The following is a 26435-nucleotide window of genomic DNA, read 5'->3' as shown; positions in this document are numbered from 1 at the left end:
CTTGGCACAAACATCACGTAGGATTTGAATTTTCAACACCATGAATCTGCCTATTTCTTCAGCTTCGGTAAACTGTCAGAACCGTGACTTGCTTTTGGCACTGAACTTCAAGAAAAACTAATTTCAGGAGAATGGCTGAAAAACTTTAACAAGAGAAGATCAAAAAAAAGTGACTGCAGTGCCATCAAAACAGAAAGGAAATCTCTCCTCCTTTAAAAATAGGACTGATAACAAACAGTACCTAAATTGTAAGACAGATTTCAGTTAAACATTAAGAAAAACATTCTGATAGCAAAAATAGGGACATAGGGGAATAGATCTGACTACAAAAGTGGGGGAGGTTATTTTGAAATTATTGTGGTTGATGTAATAACTTAAATGGAAAACAAATCAAAGCCCCTTTCCTGTTCTTTCCCCCTCCTTTTAGCCACATTCCTTTTGAACAGAGGAAACAAGGTTTCTGTATTGAATTTTTACTGCAGACAGGCCTTGGAATCAACTTCTACCCCACAGAAAGGTCTAGTCAGTATCAAAAAAAAAAAAAACAAACCAAAAAAAAGGAAACTTATAAATGGTTTCCCTGTTAACACTCAAAATTTTATCAACAATCAGAACCAGAGACAGCTGACCTAGATGTTGATTATTCATCTTTTTCCAAACTGAAGCAAATTAGGCAGAAATAATTTGTTAGCTCAAGCTGCCTGTTTCTCACAAAAAGGCTTCTGCAAGAGCACAATTTATGAAGTAAAAATCCAGCATGAGCATAGGAATGTTTTCCGTTTTCCTTCACATAATGAAACACAAATTGGGCAATAGCACATGCCGCTCTAATAGTTACACAGACTCACGGTGCTGGAAGCCTGTTTCTTTTCCTATGGAGATCAAAGCTGCATTCCCACATTAGTATGCTATATTTCTCATTCACACCTATTAACCTTAACATATCAACTACCTTGATAGAAAATGGCATTTGGCGGATCCTAAATTAAGTCCTTTGTCTCCACGTGCCGGATACCCCCTGAATTCTAACAGGCAGGGACAGTTACATAACTGCACTTCAAAGCAGCCTGCAAAGCCGCATCTTTGCCTTCAGCAATCGCACGCCAGTGACTCACTCATTCGAGTGACCTTACTTGCTCATTAGAAGCTCTAGGTGCAGGCTGCACAGGTCAGAAAGCCTGAATTAATGTTTTTTTTTTAAAGTATACTTTTGTAGCATTTTGATGGCAATATTTGTGATACCTCAGGTCTCATCTAGCTGTTTGCTTATGGACAACTCTGACTTCAAATGTCTTTACGCACCCTAAGTTCATGCCAACAGTAGGTGTACGACTGGTATTCATTCACTCTAGCATTACAACGCTTTGATATGTTATGCCATGTAAAAATGGCAATATTTGTAACAAAGTAACCATTTCTTCCCATGACTCTTTTTTCCTTTTTGCACTTTAGAAGTATATGAGAGCATGAAATGTCAAGATACAAATAGAGATAAGCTAGTAGCGATTCATATTGCTCAACCACATTTAGGGACTTCTGTGCTCACATGTAAAATTAAGGTCTCAGTCCTTCAACGTCTCCCACTAGGGTACACGATCTTAGGATAACAAGACGTAGAATGGAGCAACCTAGCGTCAAGGAAAATAAGTCAAGAGAGAAAACTGCAGTCTAAAAAGGAAGGAAAAACTGACTCCAAGCTGGCTGTGACTCTTCATAAAGCTTTTGACTGGCTGACTGTTCAGAAAAAGATCTTCCAAACCAAATGGGACCAGAAGGACTTTAGACTGTAATGTCTACTGACTACCACTTCTCTTATAAAAGTACAACAAGGTTTGCTATGCCAACAGCCTACAAATAAAGAACAGCTGAAAGAAGAATGATATTTTCCGCGAGATCAGAACAGAGGAACGCCTACAAAAATGTAGGCCAGAGAGGCAGGAAGCTCTGTATCTTGTAACATATCTGGTAACATACCTGAGAAGCTATATATGACAACAGCTTAGTGATATATATTACTACAATATACTGATATGCCAAAGCCATCCACTTAATAAAGGCAAATTTAATGACAAGTGTTACATGCACCAATTTAACTAATTCAATCCACTAAACAAACTTAAACCTAGGTAGTGAAAGGACATCACATTTCCCACAATTTCCACTATCGTTCAGATACACTTTTTATTAAAAAGAATTTAATCAATATATTATAGCATTTTGCTCATTCATTTTGCTTATTCAGTAATGGCCTCGGAGTATCAAATTAAAAATCCACCAATTTCTTAAAAAAAACCCAGAGTAACAACAAACTCTTGTTTTTATGTACTTCTACTTCATGTTTAAGTTCCAAAGGGATCATAAAGAATTCCTTTTAAAGTGGAGAAGTTGTTCTGAAGATTTAATGTCACATGTGACCACATTTCCTAATTATAGGACACATATTTTTGAAAATCTCAGGTTAAAATGTTCCATTACAAAACTATACATAAAATTCATGGCTCTAATTGCAGGACAAGAGTTAGAAAGAAAGCTAGTCAACATTAAAACACCCCAACATATTTAAAGAAAACAGATACTAAAACTCAGCCTGCTGGACGTTGGCAGGGAAGAAGAAAGGATGCTGAAAGCAAGTAGAATAGGATGGTAATAGTGGTTGTTAACTTTGGGATACATTTCATTTAAAAACTGATACCATAAACAGTTCTGCATTGTTTCTATACTATAAATGTTTGACCACGCTAAGGGACAGAGCTGCAATAAGAAAGCTTTGTGATTTTTTTTTTTTGTTGCTTATAAACTGATGCAAAGTATTGTTCAAGTCAGCTATTCTTGATTAATAGTTTGGAAATCTCAGCCACAAAAGACTTAGCATGTCTAAAAGAAATGAACGCACATAATTTGCATCTCTCCTGGTTAGGTGGAGTATAAAATGGACTTCCTATGGACTTGTGTGGTTGATAAAATACTTGATACCCTTAACTTTCAGTTCTAAAAATAAAGCCAAATCCTCCTTGAAGTATCAAAAGCCTCTGTCTCGTTCATGCTCTGGAAATTACGCCATCCTTTTCTTTTACACTGGCTCACTTTTACCAGTCTTAATAAGATTACAGAAATAGTGTAAGTTAGCCCCTGCTTACTGCTAACAGTTCCGTAGTTACCAACACTACAGAAAATAAGTAGATCCAAATCTGAACAGCACTGTCACCCACATGTGCTGGTTTTGGCTGGGATAGAGTTAATTTTCTTCATAGTAGCTAGTATGGGGCTGTGTTTTGGATTTGTGCGGGAAACAGTGCTGATAACACAGGGATGTTTTCATTACTGCTGAGCAGTGCTTGCACAGAGTCAAGGCCTTTTCTGCTTCTCACCCCACCCCACCAGCAAGGAGGCTGGGGGTGCACACGCAGTTGGGAGGGGACACAGCCGGGACACATCCCAACTGACCAGAGGGATATGCCATATTATATTACGTCATGCTCAGCATATAAAGCTGGGGAAGGAGGAGGAAGGGGGACACGTTCAGAGTGATGGCGTTTGTCTTCCCAAGTCACCATTACGCGTGATGGAGCCCTGCTTTCCTGGAGATGGCTGAACACCTGCCTGCCCATGGGAAGCAGTGAATGAATTCCTTGTTTTGCTTTGCTTGCGTGCGCGGCTTTTGCTTTGCCTATTAAACTGTCTTTATCTCAACCCACGAGTTTTCTCACTTTTACCCTTCCGATTCTCGCCCCCATCCCACCGGGGGGGAGTGAGCGAGCGGCTGTGTGGGGCTTAGTTACCGGCTGGGGTTAAACCACGACACCACATGAAAACTTTTGCTGTTTGATCTTGCAACCAGAGGAGATTATGAATAGAATACAGAATCTTTAGGGTGTGCTGTTACAAACAGAATCACAAATACTACACATGGGCTCCTCACCTGTGAGAAGTGAGGCAATTTTAGTTACTCTCTTTCACCACATACTGCAATACCTCAAATTTGCTGTCACTTAACACCATGCATACAGTTCATTACCACTACTCAGCTAAGTAGAGGATGCTTAAGGAACTGCTATAGCGTGATTCTGCTTTTGAGCTCAGTTTCAGAGAAGTGTTTCAGTGACTATCTGCATCTTCTCAGTTCTACTGCCAAAGTATTAGGTATGTCTAGTTTAACTAAGATGAAGTTTCCTGAAAATAAGAGATTATGATGACGAGCCTGTAAGCGCATGACATACCAGCTATTACTAAATTTCAGCAGTTCTCTAATACACTTGATGGTAGTTCCACAACTCCAGGGCTTTCCTTGGGTTAGAAGCAAACTTTTACACAGAGGAATGGGATAATGGAGAGCTTCTGTCTTCATTACCAATGAAAAGATACTGAGAACGCAATTGGTCGATACAGTACTGCTTAACTTTCTCCTAGACAGAACAGAAATGAGAAATTTAGGTATGTTCAATGTGTTTACGGACATCTTACTGTCCAAGGACTTTGCTAGCAACAGGCACTACGAAGAAGTGAGATTTTTATGCTGTAGGCATCAGGGCACGTTGTCTTATTTGATGCATACAGTCAAAAGCACTTCCTTTAGAACAAAAATCCCAACAGTTCATCCCATGTGATGGCCTTGGATGAGAACACAGTGACCTTTTTAACACGGATAATAAATAAGCTTCCCAGGTAAAAAGAGAACTTAATTAACATAAATGAGACTTATTTCAAAGGCCAAAGAGAAAAGCAAAAAAATAAAGATTCTTAGGAGCCAAATCAAAAGGTTTTGACCGAAGTTAAACTTGCTTTTTCCTTTTCACTCCTTTGTTATTTTCTCCTCTTTATGCACAACAGTTTAAAAAGAAACATTATGATTTTTATTTCAACAGTCAACAGAAGCCACTGAAACTTCCTAAATTTTGTTTCAGGGAAGTCTGATGAAGATACATTCAATCTGCTTTTAAGCTAAAACTACAAATTTGGAGCAGCTAAATTATTTGTTCAAACACACCCAATTCTAGCAAAGTGTCTTTATAAGATACTCTTTTCAACTGAGAGGAGGTTTTTTATTCTCCTGACATGAGAAACACTGCTGTGTTCACCTTGAGGGACAATTATGCAAAACACTGCAGCTTTTGAAACCTGAAGACAGTTTCAGGCCAGCTTTGTGAACCAGAACTTGCACAAACTCTTGCGATATATCTGCCTAAGTATATGTATTATTCAGAATGATTTGCATCTTCAGAATCCATGATACTGGAAGGAAGAGAAGGTTCCTACCTTCAAACTTAAAAATCCAAGGTTAAATCAGGCTGAGAGCCAGTTGGCAACAGTTCCCTCCCAGAGTATTTTCAGGAATTTCCCCTGGTTCACGCATTGAACTGCCACAGAATAAAATTAATAGGGGAAGGTTGTTGAAAAGGTGATTTATGGGAAGATTCTACCTTTGCGATTGCCAAGTGAGAACACAAAATTAAGAGAACTACTCCCTCTCAGAGTTGCGAACAGTACAATACCGTAAAACAGGACAGAGGCTTCCTTAACCAAAATGAATGAAGCTCAGCAGAGGTGAAGGTGCACTATGTTTCACAGAGCAGTAAGAGCAGTGGCAGCATTTAGAGCCCTCTGCACCTGCCAGAGGCAGCGGAGCACGTCACACACTGAGGACAGAACCACAAAATCCACTGTTTGCTTGGGGCAGGAGGGGCTAGTCAGACAACACACCTTAACAAAAGCAAATACACTGTTGGTAACCGGCAGTTCCATTAGCAATAAAAACTTGAGGTTAGTGAACAAAAAGCTAATATGGATCTTTATGCTTTAACAAAGGCCTTTTAAATTTAAACTGTCTATAATATATGATGTAAATAAAATTATACTGAACACACTTAAAAGACAAGGATGTGTACTGACACTAACATATTAAAAATACAATATATTTTTATATATATATATAACTGCAAATATGAAACATCATCTGCATGCCTTGTTTAGAACGCACTTGAGCTGTTGTTAAATTTCAGTATGATTTTCAGTGAACCAAAATAAACATAAAGGATGTAAAAAATCCCTGATCATCTACTACTAAGTGAATAGCAAACATTTTCCAATGAGTTTCTGCTTACATTAAAAAAAAAAAAAAAAATCAATTAGCAATGACTGTTTCCGGCCAATATACAGCAGAAAGCTGTTTCAATGCCCAGAGTGAACTAGCAACAGATCAACTTACTGAAACCCAGCTGGGCCTTGATTTGCAAAGTAAAACCAGTGAAAAGCAAATTTTGCAGTTTGCTTCAGAAGAGCTACTACAGAGCAGCCTCAGCTGAAACAGGAACAATGCATTCAGGATTCTAGATAAACAGTAAATGCCTAATTTATAAGGAAAAAGGAGATTCTGATGGTGTAAAATAGATACATGAAATGTTTCTGAAATGACTGAAAAATTTAGAGCACTGAAAAACCAAAAGGCTGCTTATATTAAATATTTAGTCAACAAACTGGTCATAAAAATATTTCCATAAACATAAAGAAAGCCCAAACAGTTTCAGAAGTGCCTGAGCACAGCTTAGTCTCATCTTAGCTGTAAGTGCCAAGGAGTAGAATTTTTGTAACAATGTGTGCAGGGCATTTACACACCCAGAAAAACAACACCTAGGTATTTAATTAATTTAGCACAAACCAGAAAATGAAGTTAGGATAACAGCCTCATATATAATCATAATTAAATACAAGCCTGGTGAAGATGTGCTATGGAAAAGAGAGAAAATAAGTGATACAAAAGTTAAGAGTGAGATGATTTTTTTTTTTTTTAATATTTCTTAAGCATTTCTGATAATTGAACCTCTAGCATCTTTGAAAAAGAAAGGCAGAAAGTGAACAACAAAACGGGGGTTGGATTTAATTGTATCTGTGTAAGTATCAGAGCAAAAAAGTCACGCTAATTCTGTTACGTGTTGTAGTCCTTAACACTGAACTTACACCTTTTTGATCTGCAGAACTCAAAGATTTCATACAAGACAGATGAAGTGCAGTAGCATCAACTTAAACAGCTGAATACCTGAAGCCTATGACAGTAAAGTATTGGTATATCTCACAACACCAGATTAAGATTTTACTACTCCCATTTACTACCCCATTCTACCTTTTCCAGGAGTTCCAGTAGCAGCATACTACTGGAAGAAGAAAGCACCAAAGAAGATGGGTCTGACTTGGTGTTTCTAAACCAGAATCTTGCTGAGTTCCTGAGACCCTGTAGGTCAATTCAGCAGTGCTCAGGAGTTATATATTGAACTAAAGCAACTGAAATATGGCATTAGTTTCCTGAAATTGCTGATAAATAAAAAGACAGCAGGCCAAAACTGGAACTGCAATGCTTTAAACTGACACAGTAAGATTCACTAGACAGGCTGCCAAAGGACTTGAAACAAACTGAATTCGGGCAAACTAAATTCCTCTGGCAAGTTAGCATTAATTTTTTGAATCTCCCTCAATGCTAAGAATTTGGACACAAATGCAAAACCAGCCACTTACTCAAAAGTAATCATATACTGTTCAGCTGAGCTAAGAGCACATTCTCAGTCCACCCAGTTATAAAACAGAAATTGTACAACCTTCCTGGTGAAGGTTTAAGCTAATGCATTTTCCTGTGTGACTGCGTGCACAACGTCATCTTACTGTGGTCACTTTCTGTAGTTTATTTAAGAAGTAGGAGTTACTTGCACTCTCATGCCTCAACATAATTCCAAAAAACAAGGTATCACAAGGAAACTTTAACATGTAATCTTTAAATTGCAATTTTTACTTTTGGTTTCTACAAAATGATCTCTTACGAAGAAGGCAAATTTCTAAATTTTTTTTTTGCTGTACACCAAGAATTAAAGGAAGATTATACTGATGACAAGTAAGTGGTTTCTCACCTTTTAACTACAATTTGCATTCATATTAGAAAACAGAAATAAAATTAGATTTCAACTTCTAAAGGTTTTCTGTACAAGCGAAACAGTAAAGAAAAGGATATTTTCCTGGAATTTCAATACCCACTCTGTAGTCCACGTAACTTTGATGCGGATGGAAGTTGAAAATAAAAATGAGACCTGCTCTCTCAAATGCTATGACCTTATTGGATTCATGCTTTTCACTCACAAAGGCCTAGGCAAGAAAAAAATGAAAACCCAATACTATAAAATATTTAATTTCTAACTGAATTAACAAAAAAAAAAAAAAAAAAGAAGAAAAAACCCCACTGCTTCTATACCTCATTTCAAGTAAAATAGTCACAGATTCAAGCAACATAGATAAGGGCATTAACATGCAAACTGAAATTGTTTACCTATGTAATGTCATATAAAATTTTTGATTACTAAACTATAGCTTACTTTTTATAAGGCAATATAAAATTGAAGAGGTAGAAGCATGTTAGGTATAGAGCACTTGAAAAATTCTTACTCAAAGATTGGTAACATGGTCTTTTTATCACACTTTCCTTTAGCAAAAAATGGATTCCTTTTATTAAATCAAGTCTTCAATCTACTTGTTATAGGGATCAGCATCACATCCACTGTCAGTAATTTAGAAAATGAAGCACTGGATATGGTTTTTGTTTGTTTTTTAAAGTCTGTGTGAGAAATAGCTTTGATAAGCCGCGTTAAACTTCTGCACATACCACCTATGTTCTGTTTGCTAAAGCCATTAATAAATAACTAGACATCCATTTAAAAGAAAACTTTAAAGTGGATTATGACTAGTATGAAATAATTAAACACTGAAAAATAATAATAATTGAGTTGCTTTGATAAAAAGTACAGTGCAGTATTTAGGTAAAAAAGGCAAATACAAAAGTGACAGGTTGAAGGCCAGGAGACTAACTCACACTATACTCTACTGCAAGTGTTTTCTCAGTAACAGAATAATTATTTATATAAAGTAAATAGTCAGAACAATTTACACTTTTCCAAAGCAATCCTTGGATTAGATTACAGACAATTTTATAGTCTGCTTTATCCAATCTGCAGTTACTAAATAAAAATCGCAAAAATAATAGGAAAAGAACTTGCTATGAAGCTAAAGGAGACTGTCTCAGATTTCTATTATCTGTGGAAGATATTTCAGTGACATGTTTTGACAACTTGAAATATATGGTGGGGCATTACGCAGTGCATAATAAAGTGCTGTTTAAAATTTCTGCATGCAAATTTGGTATTGTTATTCTGAACACGTACCCAGCTGGTGACTAAAAACTTATCATTTAGTATATACAGCTTACCGGGGGAGATGCAAGCCAGCCAAACCTTTCCTCCAATTTATTCATATCTCTATCAAATGTATTTAGGAATCTATAGCGAAGAAGATGATCCTCAGTAAGATTAAACTGTCTTCTGGCATAATGGTAGCTCTCATTATTCCCTCTTCTGGGGAAGTCCAGCCATTCTGGATGCCCAAATTCATTACCTGTATTTAAAAATATTAAGGATCTGTGAAATCACGAGCTAAAAATACACTAAAACCGTAGAAGTAAGATACATTAAAGTGTATTTCCTTTCTACAAGTTTTAAATTCCAAAGAATAATTCTGCATACAAAAATTGGTCGTTATTAAAATCTTTCTCAGAACATTCATGCTTGTTAACAGATTTGTTTGGCCAATAAAACTAACAGAGCAAAATATCCATAGACTCCAGGGGAAGTATAAAGTGGTGAATGTATTATAACCTCTACGCTATCATGCCATGCTTAAAAATTCCTCATTCCCATCCGTTAATAAGAGCAACAGAAATTCAGTCAACCAGGATACAAATTTTAGAGTCACTATGAAACCAAAAAACATCACTGTAAGAGTATAAACCCATTGTTTTAGAGTACTTTACAGAAATCGGCAATACCATTCACACTGTCAACTTCCACAACCACAGAGGCAGAATTCACCCATTTTATCAATTAAACAAACAATCAAAAGGCCAGCTGGATGCACTTTGACCATTTTTTTACTTTTTATCCTGGCTATAAATACTGTCATCACTGTTTCCAGTGTTCTAAAAGTAACTACTGAAAAAGTTGACTTGAATCTCTGGTTCCTTCCTTCCTAGAAAAATTCAAAAAGACATCCTAGCGCATGTAGCGGGCTAGATTAAAGTGAGTAAAGCACAATACTTAATGATGATGTATTCAGCATTTGATACTGAAAACAAGTGACTTACGGGGTGTGACAACTCAGCGATCTAACAGCATGTGTCAATTCAGCCACCTTGCTAGGGGAGCTCCTTTTCCAAACATAAAACATGGTGTCACAAGCACCAGAGACACTTTTCCGGCTGGGATGAAGCACGTTCCAGCTCTGGGTTCCTCTGTGTCCACCCGTTCAGGTCCCTTTGAGTGTGTGCAAATGCCACTGTATTTCAATTTGGTTTCCTATAGCAGTAATGCTTCACAAGTTTGTCAGTCTCATCTTGATTACCTACCCCACACAACTACTGAATAGACTTCACTTTAAGACAAGGAATAGGTTTATTCACACTTAGATCACACTCCATTGAAAAACGCAGGAAAAAAAGTTGCAATTCAATCAAATAAGAAAAGCTTAGCTTATCTTATGTAGAATCCCCAAAGCAAATCTCAGCTGTCAAAGCTAAAGATTCACAGCAACACCTCATCTGGGACTCAGTATTTTGAATGACTTTCATGCATGCCAAGTTTTCTTGTTTTATATACTGTCATTATTACAGTTTGAGACAAATCCAAATGGACTTAATGGTTCTACCTCCTGCTATAACCCACTGCCTAGCAGACCCTCAGTCACTTTGGACTATTCATTTTACACAGGATTAAAATGCGTTAAGTATTTTGAAAGTTAAACACACGTTTCAAAGCCTATGATAGTTGATTCATCACAAACATTTCAGACATTATACATAACACCTACTCACCATAAAACAGAGACAAGCGGTGTACCTGAAAATACGTATGGGAATATGATCAAATTTAAGAGGGTTTCTACTAAAAGAAAAGATCCTAACGTTTCTACAAGCAGTTACTCAAGTTTTGTCAATAAACTGGAGTTTTGTGGGCAGACGAAGGGCAGGGATGCTGAGAGAAGGCAAGCATTGTTTCCTGGATGGATACCCTGCATGTGCAGCCACCATCTGCTGTCTCGCACAGCCTGCGCAGCCTGGAAGGCCCGGAGGATACGGTCAGCAATGACAGCTATGATTCAGATTTTCGAAGTGATTTTTGTGCATTTCCATGCTTCATGGGAACAAAGAAATGAACGGAGAACAAAAGAGAAAGGCTGCATATCTATTTAGGAGAATCCTTCACAGTGGTATCCGTTTTGTAAACGAACTGACAAGTTGTAAATTAAATTTTCTGTTCAAAAGCTAAACCACTAAATTTCATGTTCAACTTAAAACCAGAGACAAATGTAAAAGAATCAGAGTCACAGGAGGACTTTGAAAATGACCTTGGAATAATGCTGGACTGAGCTCTTAAACTGTGCTAAAAATATGGTATGGAAAATGAGGAAAGATATTGCTACAAAACAGACACTGTATCTAACCAAATTCAATATTCTTTTAAGAGCTGGGCAAGGTATTACCTTCTTTCATGATCTGCGCACTATTGAAAAGATAGACTACATGAGATAGCTCAGTTAAAGATCGCAAAAAACATCAGAAAGTCAGAGATGATATGTATCTTGAAAAGACAGCCATGGAAATCATACCTATTTGTTAAAGAAAAACATAAAAGCGAGGGAAATAAGCAGTAGAAGATAGCGAATAAATTAGACTAAACTGGCCCATGGTTTCAATAGAGTATTTCACTGTAAGTAGAGCATATCTCCTTCATGTTTATATCATATACCGACTCCCCCACCTCCACTCGCTTTGCCTATTTCCCCACCACAGTAACCAGTGTTGTTTGAATGCTGCATTTTGTTGTTGTTTTTTTTTTTTTTAAAGAACAATAGAAGTGTAGCAAAATACAAAAGCAATGTTAATTTCCTAACCATTACTAATGGCCATTAAGAATAAAAGGAATTTAACACAGTGCAGCAACTTGATAGAAGACTAAATTACTTGCTGATGTCAGAAAAGCATGTTGAGGGTCTAAACACTGACTGCTCGCACTCTAAACGTCTGTTTCTACGGGCACCTTCTGGACAAGACACTCGTCAGCCTTTTGTACAGGTTGCTTGATTTTAAAAGGTTCTCTTGATTTCTCTTTATAGAAAGAAAAATATAAGTTCACAAATTATGACAGAACGAATTCAAGTAGGCTTTTTTGGTTATGCTTTTAAGATGTGGTATAGGGAAAAGGAAGTACCATTTAGGATGCAAGCAGGTCTTCCAATAAACTCCAGAGAATGCTTCTGCACTTGAGACGCATTAAGGCTATGCATCCTGTAACAAAAAAATACGTATCTCATACTATTTTTTAATTACTATTTTTTCCTAGTTTAACTTTATAACAAATGAAGGGAGGGTCTAGGAAAGGGAAGGTACAGGTAACTGACCAACGCTTACTTCTAGAGATAACTAATGGTACCTGTGAAGCATGCGCTGCCCCCTTTCCCATGTTCCACTTCTCATTTCTGACAAGAATCAGCAACATTCACTTCTTGATAATTGTGAAAGCCTCTAAGCATAGAAGTACTATTGGGATTTCTTTTCCTGTAATTAATTTGCTGTTTGACGTAAAGGTCCAAACTACAGATTGACAAGAAGCCAGCTGCTACAAATGATGCAAATCAAGACAATGGAATTAATGTGGGGGAGGCAGAGAACAAAGCTGAAATTAACTGAAATTTTGATTAGAGACACAAAACAAAGACAAATCATTGAAGTGCAATGCATACTAATTTTATCTAGGAATTAATTCAAGTTTGCTATTTCCTACATAATGTGCATATTGGACAACTTTACTATGTACAAGATTTCAAGATCACAATTCCAACAACTAAATTAACCTTCTATTACTATAATGAAATTTTACATCACACTTGTTTATTAGGCTAGAAATGCATTTACACCATAAAGTAGTTATGCTGATGATGATTACTTTGAAGCTGCGCCCCACAGCTCATTAAAGTTTTCTTGATCTCTCTTCTTTAGACATCTTTACTAGCAATTCTCTCAAAGAATCAGGCTAAGCAGAACTGAAGGCATATTTAAAAGATGCAGCAGACAATGTCAAAAGATGCCTGTTATTTTGGTTTGTTTGTATTTTAAATTAAGTATAACATTAAATACTTTAAAAGCAGCTAAAGCAAATAGTTTATTTGATACATCAAAGGTAAGAAGTTTAATTAGGTGTATGTGCTGGTTTTGGTTGGGATAGAGTTAATTTTCTTCATAGTAGCTAGTATGGGGCTGTGTTTTGGATTTGTGCTGAAAACAGTGCTGATAACACAGGGATGTTTTCGTTACTGCTGAGCAGTGCTCGCACAGAGTGAAGGCTTTTTCTGCCTCTCACACCACCCCACCAGCCAGCAGGCTGGGGGTGCACAAGAAGTTGGGAGGGGACACAGTTGGGACAGCTGACCCCAGCTGACCAAAGGGATATTCCATACCATATGATGTCATGCTCAGCATATAAAGCTGGGGGAAGAAGAAGGAAGGGGGGGACGTTCGGAGTGATGGCGTTTGTCTTCCCGGGTCACCGTTACGCGTGATGGAGCCCTGCTTTCCTGGGGATGGCTGAACACCTGCCTGCCCATGGGAAGCAGTGAATGAATTCCTTGTTTTGCTTTGCTTGCGTGTGCGGTTTTTGCTTTACCTATTAAACTGTCTTTATCTCAACCCACGAGTTTTCTCACTTTTACCCTTCCGATTCTCTCCCCCATCCCACTGGGGGGGAGTGAGCGAGCGGCTGTGTGGTGCTCAGTTGCTGGCTGGGGTTAAACCACGACAGTGTATAAGGCTGAACAAGTTTTTAAACGATTTAAAAATACTATAAAATGATCCTATTTAAAGCTGATGAGTTGGAGACTAGACACATTGGGACAGAATTTCAACAGTTCCACCTTAACATATTTCTATCAAAGTAAGTGGAGTTACGCCAATTTACACAAGCCAGATGATCAACTCATCCAGGAGTTGTAACTAATTTGAATTTAACTTCGCTACCTTTGTGAACAATGATGACAATGCAACAATCTGCAGATTATAAATAGAATCCATGTAAATCAGATCTAGATAGCATATGATATTTATCATTATTTTTAAAAATAAACATTTCAAACAATTAGTCCTTATTTTCCCTAGTTGTGAAGCTCTTGGATATTAAGCAGTTCTGATACTTTGTATTTACTCGTGTTTGTACCAAATCTTCTTCAGCCCCTTAAGTAATGACACTTAACATTCATACTACCAAAACACTTAAAGTAAGAAACTCTATACTGCCTTCAAATTATGAGAGAATGAGCTTCATTACAAGCATTCGTTAATCTTGTCATCCATGCAACAATATAATAAAGTGAAATTCCAAATGGACTCCTCTTGAAACACTTGGGTTAGATGACTTTGAGACCTTCATATGTTTTTAATCTTTCTAGCACTAGTATTCAATGACATATCGGTCCCCAAAAGACTAACAAAAATCAATTCAGGCAAACAATTATATTGTAATTCCTGCATAAAACACAGGCTAGAGGAAATATCACATATGAGGAAGTGGTAAAAGGAGAGGTACTAGTAAAATCAGTTCTGTGAGAAAAGTATTTTTCTCCCATTTTCTGAAAATATCAGATATTTTCTCCTTCCAATCTATGATAAGACAAAAATCAGGATAACCATTGTACTTGTTTTGAAACTCAGATCTTCCATATCTCTTAGGAGAGAAGGGAAGGGATGCTTAACCTTGCCTGTATTAAAGGATCAAAGAATGCATCTCCTCTGGTGTGATACAGTCATGAAAAAACACAAGCGTGCCTCTAATGTATCAAAGACATAGGAAAGCATTGAGTCCTTAAAATGGTTTCCCTACGTCACATCAGGGATACAGTACTCTACACAGTAGCTGACTAGAGACCAAGGCCAGCTACAGAATGACATTTTGAGGAATTCCCTGGGATGTCTGACTTGTTGCTCCAAGAAGAAATCTTTCAGTTTATCTTGAAATGTAGTTTCTTGTTCTTCCACGAGAATAACATTCATTTAATTTATATAGCACTAAATGAAGGCTTCTGTTATAATGACTTTTTCTGCTTTTACAGCATCTCTTTTCTTCTTTAGTACTTCTCAATTTCAACTGTTATCACAGCAAACTGTTTGGAAGTATGGATTTAACACTATTCAGGTATGACATTCCAGTCCTATTTCTTAATATACCAGTAAGCACTATTGAATCAGAATTAAATGTCCATTTAGTTGCCTGTTTCCAACAGTGGCCAAAAGCAGGTGCCTAGAAAAGGACGGAAGAATACAAGAAGCATGAATGATGCTTCCTCTTAACACACTCCACCAGACTCCATTCATTTTCAGGACATGACAATGATTATTTTTTTCTTTTTTCCTCCTCCACTTACAGACTATACTTTACCCACAAAACTAACATGGAAGCCTGTACTACATGTTCACGCAGTCAGCACAGGTAGGTAGCACTTTCAAATGTCCTACCTATCATTTGAATATATCCAAGCTTTTAAATAGTGAACATTCTCCTACTGAGGCTTTAAGCCTCCCCCTCTGCCCTGAGAAATCCTAAAGAAAATGATGCTGGTGGTCCTCCCCAACATCATAAGGATCAAACTGCAATACTAACTGCCATTTCTTCCAAATTCTATGATTAATTGTTGAAGCTCTGATTAAAAAAAAAAAAAAAAAAAAAAAAAAAAAAAAAAAGACTTTAAACAACCTTCAAGATAACATTCTGAAAATCTGTTTCAGGTTATCCTTAGATATATGAACCGCAGCTTTTTGCTTTTTGATAACTACTGGTAGTTGTGAAACTTTCTGTATAAGACTGTTTCATAAAATAAAATTTGTGTGTTGGGGAATATCAGCTCTGGCAAAACCTTAATTGGGACAATATACTCTCCATCTCTTCTTTTGAGACTTTTATATTAAAAAAACAAAATGGGGTCACAGAGAAACCACTTATGGATTCAAAGAGTTTCGGACCACAGGTGGGGTGTAGGAGACTTGCCTGGAATGATCCTGGAGATTCTGCAGATGACCCTCCTCCCTTCACTTATCTGTCTACAACTGGTTTGAATAAAACTTAAAACATTTCAAGAACTCTGAAAATTGGTTTCTATTCTTACTTCCTAAGAAATGAAAATGTAGATTTTCAAATTGGAAAGAATAAAGTAGAGCATAAAAAATATTTACAAACCCATGAAAACCGTGTGTATATAAACACATTAGTCATGACATACACCAAGGCTTTTGGCAATGGAAAACTGTACAACAGTGCTCAGCAGGAAAGTGTTAACTTTAGAAGTCATATTCATCACGCTAAGTATTTTATTACTTTTTATACTTCTTTTAAAAGGGCATTTACTGGTTACTGACCTTTTCTTCTCCTTTGTAGTACACACCACTTGCAATAAATGCCTTCTTGTCAAAGCAAACAGATCAGCTTTATTATTCCCTCAGTCATTAATGCAAACAGGCGCAGGTTAATACAAACAAATCATCCAGGAAAGCAAATATTCTGATATCAGACACATTGTTTAAATTCAAGAGGCTTCATAATTTACTATTTCTTTTTTATAAAAGCTGACAAATGCTTACCGAGTCTGTGCTCTTGCAAGATACTCTATTAATTTTATACTACTCTTAAAAGGTCCAGTAGTCTGATTTTCCTATTTTAATATACTGGCCATTTCAAATCACATCATGCTATTGCTTGGTACACAATTAGTAAAACCTAGATAAATACAGTTAATCTGTACAGTTAATTTTCAAAGGTACGCTGCACCTGTAACCCCTAGTCTAACCTGCTGCACTGAAGCAGGATCAAGTCATACGGGGAAACTGACCCTGCCTTAATGCAGCAGGTTGCACTGAAGGTACGTTTAAGTCCTAGGGAAGAGCTTACACACACCACAACTCTTGCTTTGTATTCTTAATTTTTTGGTCTTTTTTCCTCTGCAAGTGCCTTGAAAAAATGAATGAGACCTATAAATGCATCGGGGTCTTTGGTAGATGCTTATAATAGAAATGTTAAGTCATTTTAAAATTTAAAGCTTTAAAAAAAAAAATAAGTAAGTTTTAATAACTTTTAAGCACAGTTCTGTCCCCTCTTCAAAAAATGCTTAAAATTAAATATAATTTTCTGGGTTGTGGTATACCAATAAATGACTTGCTTCTTTCCCATTCCCCCTGCCTATCAAGGTTGTTCTGTCTTCAATCATTTCCTACTGATGTTTAAAAGTTGGAGTTATTGTACTGTACAATTTTATAATGTTGATAAAACTGTATAATTTTATAATGTTGATAATGTTGTTCCAAGTTCTTAAAGGAGATAATTTCCAATTTTTCCAACAAAAGTTCCAACCATACTAAATAGCTTTGTTTAGTCCTCATATTTCAAATCTATACCTCCCTTTTTTCAGATCGATTACAGAAAAAAAACCCCAAGTAACAAGAAAACATGCAATTCTACTCAGAAGCACCAACTCTGTATACCTGTATTAGGAAAGGCTGGATGGCTGAGAAGCTTCCTTACATGGAGGAGCAGCCAGGCACAGGCATAGTGGACAGACCATGGCATTGCTTAGTATGATTTACTTTACTTTTCAACAGAAGGAGAGCGCCGTGATGGTTATGCCAGCACGTTGACATTTAGTAGAAGTATATTTACACAGAAAAAATATTTATCTGGAATAAATACTTCTTTCCTGCACTTATTTGTAGTATTTCATCAAGAGTATTCAATGAAATACTAGTGGTGCCACTGATAATAGCATTCAGTTCCTAGGGGCAGATTGGTGTTTTCCCTCGAATGCTTTAGTGAGCAGAGCTCAAGAGTTTCTGTAGTTCATACTAACGGACCACGGGAAGTCATCTAGGCTAGGAGGGACCCTGAGAGGATGGTTATTTTACTAACCTACTCTCAGAAACTTTCGGTCCTGAAAGTTGACATTTCAGCACCCCTCTCCCAGTATAGAATAATTTATTTCAGACTTAAAATTTACTCCATGCTCACATATACTATTAAAAAAACTGACTAACAATGTAAACTATTTGTGGTGCTGTTACACTGAAACAGTTTCCATTTCGCTGTTTCCTATTAGCTGCATCTTGGTAAAAACAAGACTGACTTGGATAGTGTGACATTTCCACTATGCTCTATGTGTACCTGCACAGTGTACATTATTTAGTTAACCACTTCCAGGAGTTCACCAAAATATTTAGGAACAGAAACATTCCACAACACATTACAAAGGTTAAAAAAAACAAACCAAAAAAACCCCCAAACCCAACAACAAAACCCAACAAAAACATACAAAACCTATGACAAGAAACTTTCCTGAAGATGTGGTCAAAGAAGTTCTAGCTAAATCTTTCAGTGTGGCGTACTGCCGGGTATTGACTGGTACCACAACTGACAGATTAGTGGGCTTAAAAAGTGAATCAAGGACCAGACAGGAACAGGAAGAGGTCACACAAAGATGGCAAAACTTTTGCCATAATATCTGGTAGCAGAGGATGGTTCGGCGCGCCTCTTCGAGACTGCGGTAAGAGCAGCGAGAGAAGGGGAGCGGGAGAATAGCGGCTGGGAGTTGTACTATCCCAATGATCGGAGGGGGATAAGATAACGGAGCAGCCTGATCAACTGCCTCCCAGTGAGCGACTGCTATCATGGAAATAGAGGCGGCAACAATAATATATTAAATAAATGCCAGTTCTCTTACCGGTGTCAGTAAGTCCAGAATTTCATCCTCTAATTTTGAAAGAGTATATAAAGGATTACGTCAGAGAAAGAAAATGTAAACCAAAGAAAGAGACCACTTGAATAATATTTGATACATAGGAAAGTTAAAGCTTTTCATATGATGTAAATCAACAATGAAAGTTTAAGTTTTCCAGTAATATTCTGTTCTTACTATAGGAACAAATCTAGTTAAAATTAAGTAAGTGTGCATTTGTTAACAGCACAAAATAAGAAAATTTGAAATGAAAGTTTGGACTGATTAAAAAACCAGCTCATAAGTAAAACAAAACAAAACAGAAAGGAAAATACATGACTTGTTCCACAGAACTGGCAACCTACCATTTTATCAAGGTGGTGATAGGGCAAAAAAAATAGGCATTTGTGAAAGAAGGAGCACAATGAAAGCTGTTAAAAAAAAAAAAAAGGAAAAAAGCAGACAGTACAGTCTAGAGTAAAACTCAATAGACAAAACAGAAGAAGTTAAGACTGTGAGAAGCCAGGCAGGCTATAGAGAAGTAATTTGAAGAAAAAGAAGATATCAGGATGAAGAAGTGGGCAATAGCAAAAAACAAAGCAGAGCATCAGCATGACAATGTTTAAATTAAATGGTCTTATCTGGGGTTGGGGAAAGACAGGGAAGTAGCAAAGTATACTTGCATAAGGGAGAAGTCATGTCCAGAAAGATACTGAGTAATTTTCATTGTAAGTTCGGTTTTTTTGCATATGCACAGACATCCACCTCACCCCTACTAGCCTGATTGCAGATGGCCTAGTCATGCAATCCTCAGAGAGGTAAAAAATGCACAATGTCAGCTCTCTTGTCTTCAGACACTACTCAAACGCACACAGAGTCCACCTGCAACTGCCATATCATCTATTCTGGGAAATCAGCTCCCTTCTTTTATATACATCATTACATGCACTGCAACTATTTATATCTACATAACACATACTTCATACACAGAATTGATGCAATAAGAAAACAGAAAGGCAGATAGGCACTCATTGGGAACTCATTCCACTGTCCACAAATCAGGCTAGTCATCCTTATGCCAAAGAAGAAAAAAAGTAATACAAAGTCTTGCTTTCTTGAAACAGTAGAAATCAGCCATCAGAGAATATTTCTGGTTTGCAGCTCTGAACATCTTCTTACCTAATGTCCTCAAAGAACTACATTCCTGAGATTCTTCCTAGAACGACGTTATCACTGCTTTGAGCCTACATTAAAGCTTCCTTCTGCCAGCTGCCTCCTGCCCTCCACCTGAGGCTGACTCAACCCCACCATGCTGAGAATGTATTTATAAACTTCCTAAAAACCATCTGTTTTAAACCATCTTCTGTTCTCAAGATCTTCATAATTTTAAACATCTCTCATTTGCCATTGTTTTCAGTGGTATTTTCAAAAACAGAGTTCTGTGGTTATTGTAAAGTCTTTGAAAAGACACAGCATCACACTGCTAGCTACACCACCTTTTCCTGAAAGAGGTGGAAAACACCAATCAGCCAGCACAGCAGCTGAAGCAAGTAGTACCTGGGCACTGTGGCACACTTCTTCAAGAGTCCAGAGACTGATGTGCTCAGTCTCAAGGCTGTGGCTGACAATGTTAGACTCCTCTGATGTAAAAAATACAATCAAAAGTCTTTCTAAGTTGACATACCGGATATGTTTCAATGTAATTAAGAAAATGGATTTATTTGTCTTCTGAATGTTACATAAGTGATTTGTGAATTTTGAAGGTACAAGCAGTATTCTGTTTCCAGGACTTGGCACTGTTTCAAAACAACCTATTCCTGTAATGTCTCACCACTGTGAGCTTACATATACACAAATATCTATATAAATATAATATATAAAAATAAAAATATAACATAAAATTATATAGAAATGTAATCAAATGGTCTATTTGTTTCTAAACACAATTCAACACAACCACTGAAATCTTAGGTGTAACTAATATCTAACTCAAGCTGTACTTTAGATATGCAAGGATATTTGCTTAGGAATTACTTGGAACAAACAGAAACCAGGTTAAATCAAGCAGAAAACTGGCTACAGAGCTAGGTGTATTGCATGTGAGCTAGTCCTATTCTGGAACGTTTCCAGTTTGTAACATTCTCCCTATAAAAGACTTCACTGCAATGGTGACCGCGCTATCCACGCGTTTTTCAGCAGTGCCCTCACCAACATTTTGGATGTGCTACCTGCCTACTCGCCCCTCAACCTCTCAAGTGAAAATACATATGCAATAGCACTCCATATTGGTAGATGATCATTGTTGTTTTCAAATACGTGTTTTCTAGATTTATATGAGGGTAGCCAAGCTGAAAACATGGCTTGCACTTCAAACACAAGGTAGCGGTGTTGTGACAGCCCTTACTTGAGGAGCTTATTTCACATTCTCTGATTGCTTTTCACTGATATCTATTCCCACAAAGACCTGTGTCCTGGTTTCAGCAGGGATAATTTCCTTCCTAGCAGCTGGTACAGTGCTGTGTGTTGGATTTAGGGTGAGAACAAAGTTGATAACACACCCATGTTTTAGTTGTTGCTAAGCAGTGCTTACACTAGTCAAGGACTTTTCAGCTTCCCATGCTCTACCGACCGAGAAGGCTGGAGGTGCACAAGAGGCTGGGAGGGGGCACAGCCAGGACAGCTGACCCCAACTGGCCACAGGGACATTCCATACCGTGTGACGTCATGCTCAGTACATACATTGGGGGAAGAAGAAGAAAGGGGGGGGGACGTTCGGAGTTTGTCTTCCCAAGTCACCATTACACATGATGGAGCCCTGCTTTCCTGGAGATGGCTGAACACCTCCCTGCCCATGGGAAGCAGTGAATGGATTCCTTGTTTTGCTTTGCTTGTGTGCACAGCTTTTGCTTTACCTATTAAACTGTCTTTATCTCAACCCACGAGTTTTCTCACTTTTACCCTTCCAATTCTCTCCCCTATCCCACCGTGGGGGAGCGAGCGAGCAGCTGTGTGGTGCTTAGTTGCCGACTGAGGTTAAACCACAACAACCTGCTTTGCTTATAAAGTTACCCTGGAGTCAGAGAAGCCTGTTTGTGAGCATGGTCCTTAGCAGGTCTTTCAGACATGTATCATCACATGTCCGAGGCACTACACTTCGGTCTGACATATGGAACAAATGAGAAAGTTGTGCAGAGCTCCTGAAGAAAGAGCGAAAGGAATCTGATGTGTATGTGATAGATGACAGCACATGGCATGCTGACCTGCGTATGAACTTTCTGTGCTTAAATAGCCCAGGTTTTACAATCCAGCTCAGTTCTGATGAATGTATAATTAAGTGATCTGCTGTGAGTGAATGCAACCCCTGTATAATTAGGTCTGGACATAGTTTAGTCTCTGAGATAAGTTGTAAAGCTCAAAGGCCTTCTCTGAGTCCTAGGACAAAAAACAAAACAAAAAAACCCACAGAAACCAGCACGGAAAGTAAAAGTCAGTATCTTAATCTCAAAATAAAATTTTATAGAAATAAAAGGAGTACAAAATTTGATATAAACTTATAACACTCATGCAGAAAATCTTAATGTTAGCAGAGAATTTCACCACACTGAAGTCTGAAAAAACAGTAAAATGATTCCAAAATAAGTCATATATCAAATTTGATAAGAAACTTTTTACATTAAAATCCTTGTAGCTTCCTAACTCAGCAATTAAACATAGCAACATACGTCAAAGAAGTTTTTGAACAGAATCAAATCTTCCAATTATATACTGTTTAGAAAACGCAGATCAGTAGGATACGGACATATTTTCAAAGTGTTCATTCGAGCGTTTTAATTATTATGGAGTTTGACAACACTACTCCAGCATAACGCATGTAGTGATCGGCTAGTAAATCCAAACCCATTGTTAAGAAGAAAGGCAAACGTTATGACCCAGAATTGCATATTAGCAACGTTTCAGAATACAGAAAGCCTTCCAAAGTGAGAAAAGTTGCAAGCATTTTAAAGTCAGGTTTCTTTTACAGAGTTCTCTCAAAATAATTTGTTTCAAGAAATAGACTTGCCTCAGTGAGCTGATAAAAAAAGCATAGCCCTGGCAAAATCCAGTATTCCTACTGTTCAGCACTGTGTATTTTTTTTCTACAACTACTTCAATTCCACTACTTTGCAGGAAGACATTTAAATTTTTATTGTACTCCTACCTCTCAGCAAAAGAATGTACAAGGCTGATGCTAAATATTCATGCACTGAGAATTTAAGGTTAGATCAGGTTTGTTTGTTGTTGGTTGGTTTTTTTTCATTTGTGTTTTTTTTTTTTTTTTTAATACACAGCAGATGAAAATAAATGCCAACTACTGACACTGAAAAAGATTGGCCAACTATCCCCTTTGCTTCAGGGCTACTGCTGTGGAATGAATGAAGTATTAGCCATCTGTAAAATTCAAACATGCTGGGGCAAATATAAATACAGAATCCACATTTTGAGAGTCATACGCTTTGCTAATGGTTTAAACAATCCCGAGGTAGAACGTATCAGTTAATCAATCTGCTTTCCTATACAGTTATTAAAGTAAATGTGATACATGAGATAAGATTCATGAAAGGAATTGTATGTGTAGACAAAGGACTCCGAGTGTGGGCCACAAGTAAAACCGATCGCCTCACATTGCCACTTTCAAATGCTCATACTAAACCACTTTCAGGCAGCAATATACTGCATGAGCTGTAAGAGGTAAAAGGGCCCAAAATACATCCCAGCTATGTATGCTTGAGTTTACCAGCTGGCGGCTAGTTTGTGTCAGTGAAGTTATTTAACCCAACAGCAGAGTTTGAAGAAGGGAGAAAGTAAGGGTGAATCAGACCCAGCAGAAACAGGAAAACCATGTTTATAAAAAAACAAGATGATGCATCAGGAGTGGCAGAGGCCCTTGCTGAGTTTAAGGCTAGCCGAGATTGGACTACCCTGCCAGTCACAGGGATTGAGAGGCAAAAATCCAGTTGAAGCTCTGAGCCAGCAGCCACTGCCTGCTACAGCTTTAAGATACTGCTTATCAGCTGCCCCATGCTGCCTTGTAGGGAGATAAGTAACTCCGCACCAGTCCAGGCTAGCCCATGCCTGCAGCAATCAGCAGAAACTGCTGCGAGTCCTCCAAGCATAGCTGTTGATCCACAAAATTGCAACACGCCACTGAGAAAAGAGTGATGCTGCTCTCATTTGTAGCCCGTAGTCCCACTTCAAGCACTGAACAGCACAGTAACTCTGAGTAAGGTATTTTCTTGGGAAAGAGTGATGAGATCTATGTCTAGTTGCTAACACAAATGTTGGTTCAAAGTTTTCTAGCTCTATTTAAAGACAAAGCAAAACCACCAACCCCAAATCAGAACACATCACAGTATTACGCATTACTTTTTTGGCGTTTCCACTCAAACTAACACAGTGTTTCAGTATGATTTGCTGCGGTTTTAGAAGGAATTTTTATCTAATAACTCAAGTTAAAACATGTTGCTGTTCGAAAAAACATCTAACAGTAGTTCAGATAGGGATTTTCATTAATCAGACAACAGATTTAAGTGGGTAAAGAAGAATGACACTAACTGAAGTCAAAACTGACTATTTAAGCTAGGAAAATACAAGCCTGCCAAAACCTCCTTGTAGAAGGAAGCATGAGTATTCTGAGCAACCTGAGAAGGAAAGGGAAAGCCTTGAGTGTTTCAAATTCTCATTTGCACTATGCCAAATTTAACAATACATTTACATTCTGATTTTTTCCTTCTGCTTACTAGTAAATAAAGAGATGAAAACAGTACTATAACAGTTTAAATTCTATCAAGTCGAAATAATTTCCTGATTTTTCATCTCACAAAAATTTGACTTTTCATCTTAATTTGGAAAGAAAACCAGCTTTGAAATATACTGATATTCCAAAGAACGAAACTGCTGCTTTGCAGGGCATGTTTCAAAAGCAGTATCCTCAGTGGTTCATAAATATTTATGTCAGTATAAACGTAATTACTGTATATATCAGAAGAATGTCCCCCATCAATTTACCTACTTTGTGTATACATTGTTTCAGAGTCTTTTCTTCCTCCCCTTTCAACTTGTTCATTGTTATCTTTAGGGTTTTTTTTGTTTTGTGGGAGACTTTTTTGGTTGCTTTTTTGTTGTTTTTTTGGGGTTTTTTTTAAGATACTTTTACATATGGAATGAAAGAATGTGACTGCTTTATTTAAGATTATAACCAGACACTTGAAAGCAATTTTTCTAAGCGATGGTTATTAGTCTTAGCATATTTCCAATGTGCTAGCATAATAATTGTATGGTAACAGCATAATCTGTTGCAAGATCTCTGCTCATAACAGTCAATCATAAGCAGGATGCTTAAAGCAAGATTATTTGTATTGTTGGGTTTTTTTGCGTTTGTTTTTTTTTAGGTTTTTTTTTTTTTTTTTTTTTGCTATGTGGAAATGGATATTGAAGCTTGTGAGTTTGTTTTTTCAGAAAGAACAGCTAAAGATCAGTAGTCAGGGTCTCTGGTACTTTGCCATGCTACAAAAGGGGCAGGTTTTAAGAAGAGTCACATCTGCCTAGTGATCGACTGAACTACTTGCAACTATCAGTCAGTATATTGAACTGACTAAGAAGTCGACTGTTCAGTCATGCAACAGAAAACGTATGGTGCAAATTGAAACACCTTGCCTGTCTGTAAATAAGATCTGCTAATGAAGGTGCACAAAAAGTATGTATCAATGAGCAAAACCTCCGATGATGCAGTTCTAATCTGTTCAAGGCAGTAATTGCCCTGGTGTTCTCTCTCCCTCTCACTGGAATAGGGACCAAGTCTCACACAGTTTTCAAAGATTTGTTACTCTGAACTTTTTGCAAGATATAATGTGTCTGTCAGATAGAGGGTGACTGCACCTGCATGATGTTAAAAATCAGAATTCATTTAAAATCATTGATATGTGCTGCTTCCACAAAAATACTTAGTCTTGGAATGCTCACTACATCAGCTCCTAAAAATCAGTACGGATTTGCAATTGCTTCACACAGACATTATGCATACAAGTGTTTTACATGGATGGAAGTGTTACAAAATTTGATTTTAAAGCATCCTAAACCTGAACCTCAAACCATTTTTATTCACATCTCAGAGTATAAAAAAACAAAGAAAGGAAAAGTTAAAATATAATAGCAACATAATGTTTGCATATTATTAAAATACTTTTATAACTGTTTACAACACTAGAATAGCATAAAGAAAGGCTGTAATTAAGAACCAGTCTCTGAAGAGCATCACCTTCTAATATTAATCTACAATTAATTACATCAGACACCGAGAACTTCTGATGCCATGCTTTTAGACTACGAAATAAACAACCAAATGAATTGTTCTGCATAGCATAGAGCTAGAAACTTTATGAAGCAGGTCCCTGTTTGAGTAACTGAGGATGGTGCTGCCAGTATGGGTGTGCGCGTGGAGAATGCAACTACTGTGAAGGCTAGGGAAGACCATTACAAGTATCCTGATGAATGGATGGGCTAGATTTACAAGTGTAATTTAAAGATAGTCTTGACTCACCTTACATTAAACCAGTGTCAGCATAATTGAGAAATGGGTG

General features: G+C 37.3%; 1 protein-coding gene across 2 annotated transcripts in view; it reads right to left on the bottom strand.

The window, feature by feature from the left end:
• Positions 1–26435, bottom strand: part of GBE1 (1,4-alpha-glucan branching enzyme 1) — a 177102-nt gene that overhangs the window by 21428 nt on the left and 129239 nt on the right. For both annotated transcript variants that reach the window (XM_076351805.1, XM_076351814.1), the window contains exons 13-14: positions 9236–9420; positions 7993–8121 (exon numbers count right to left, since the gene is read on the bottom strand). In XM_076351805.1, coding sequence (XP_076207920.1) covers positions 7993–8121; positions 9236–9420 — 314 coding nt within the window. The remainder of the gene's footprint in view (positions 1–7992; positions 8122–9235; positions 9421–26435) is intronic.

The sequence above is a fragment of the Aptenodytes patagonicus genome, chromosome 1 (assembly GCF_965638725.1).
Source record: "Aptenodytes patagonicus chromosome 1, bAptPat1.pri.cur, whole genome shotgun sequence".
Classification (NCBI taxonomy): Eukaryota; Metazoa; Chordata; class Aves; order Sphenisciformes; family Spheniscidae; genus Aptenodytes; species Aptenodytes patagonicus.
Note: the sequence above shows the minus strand (reverse complement) of the source record. Positions and strands in the feature narration are given on the sequence as shown.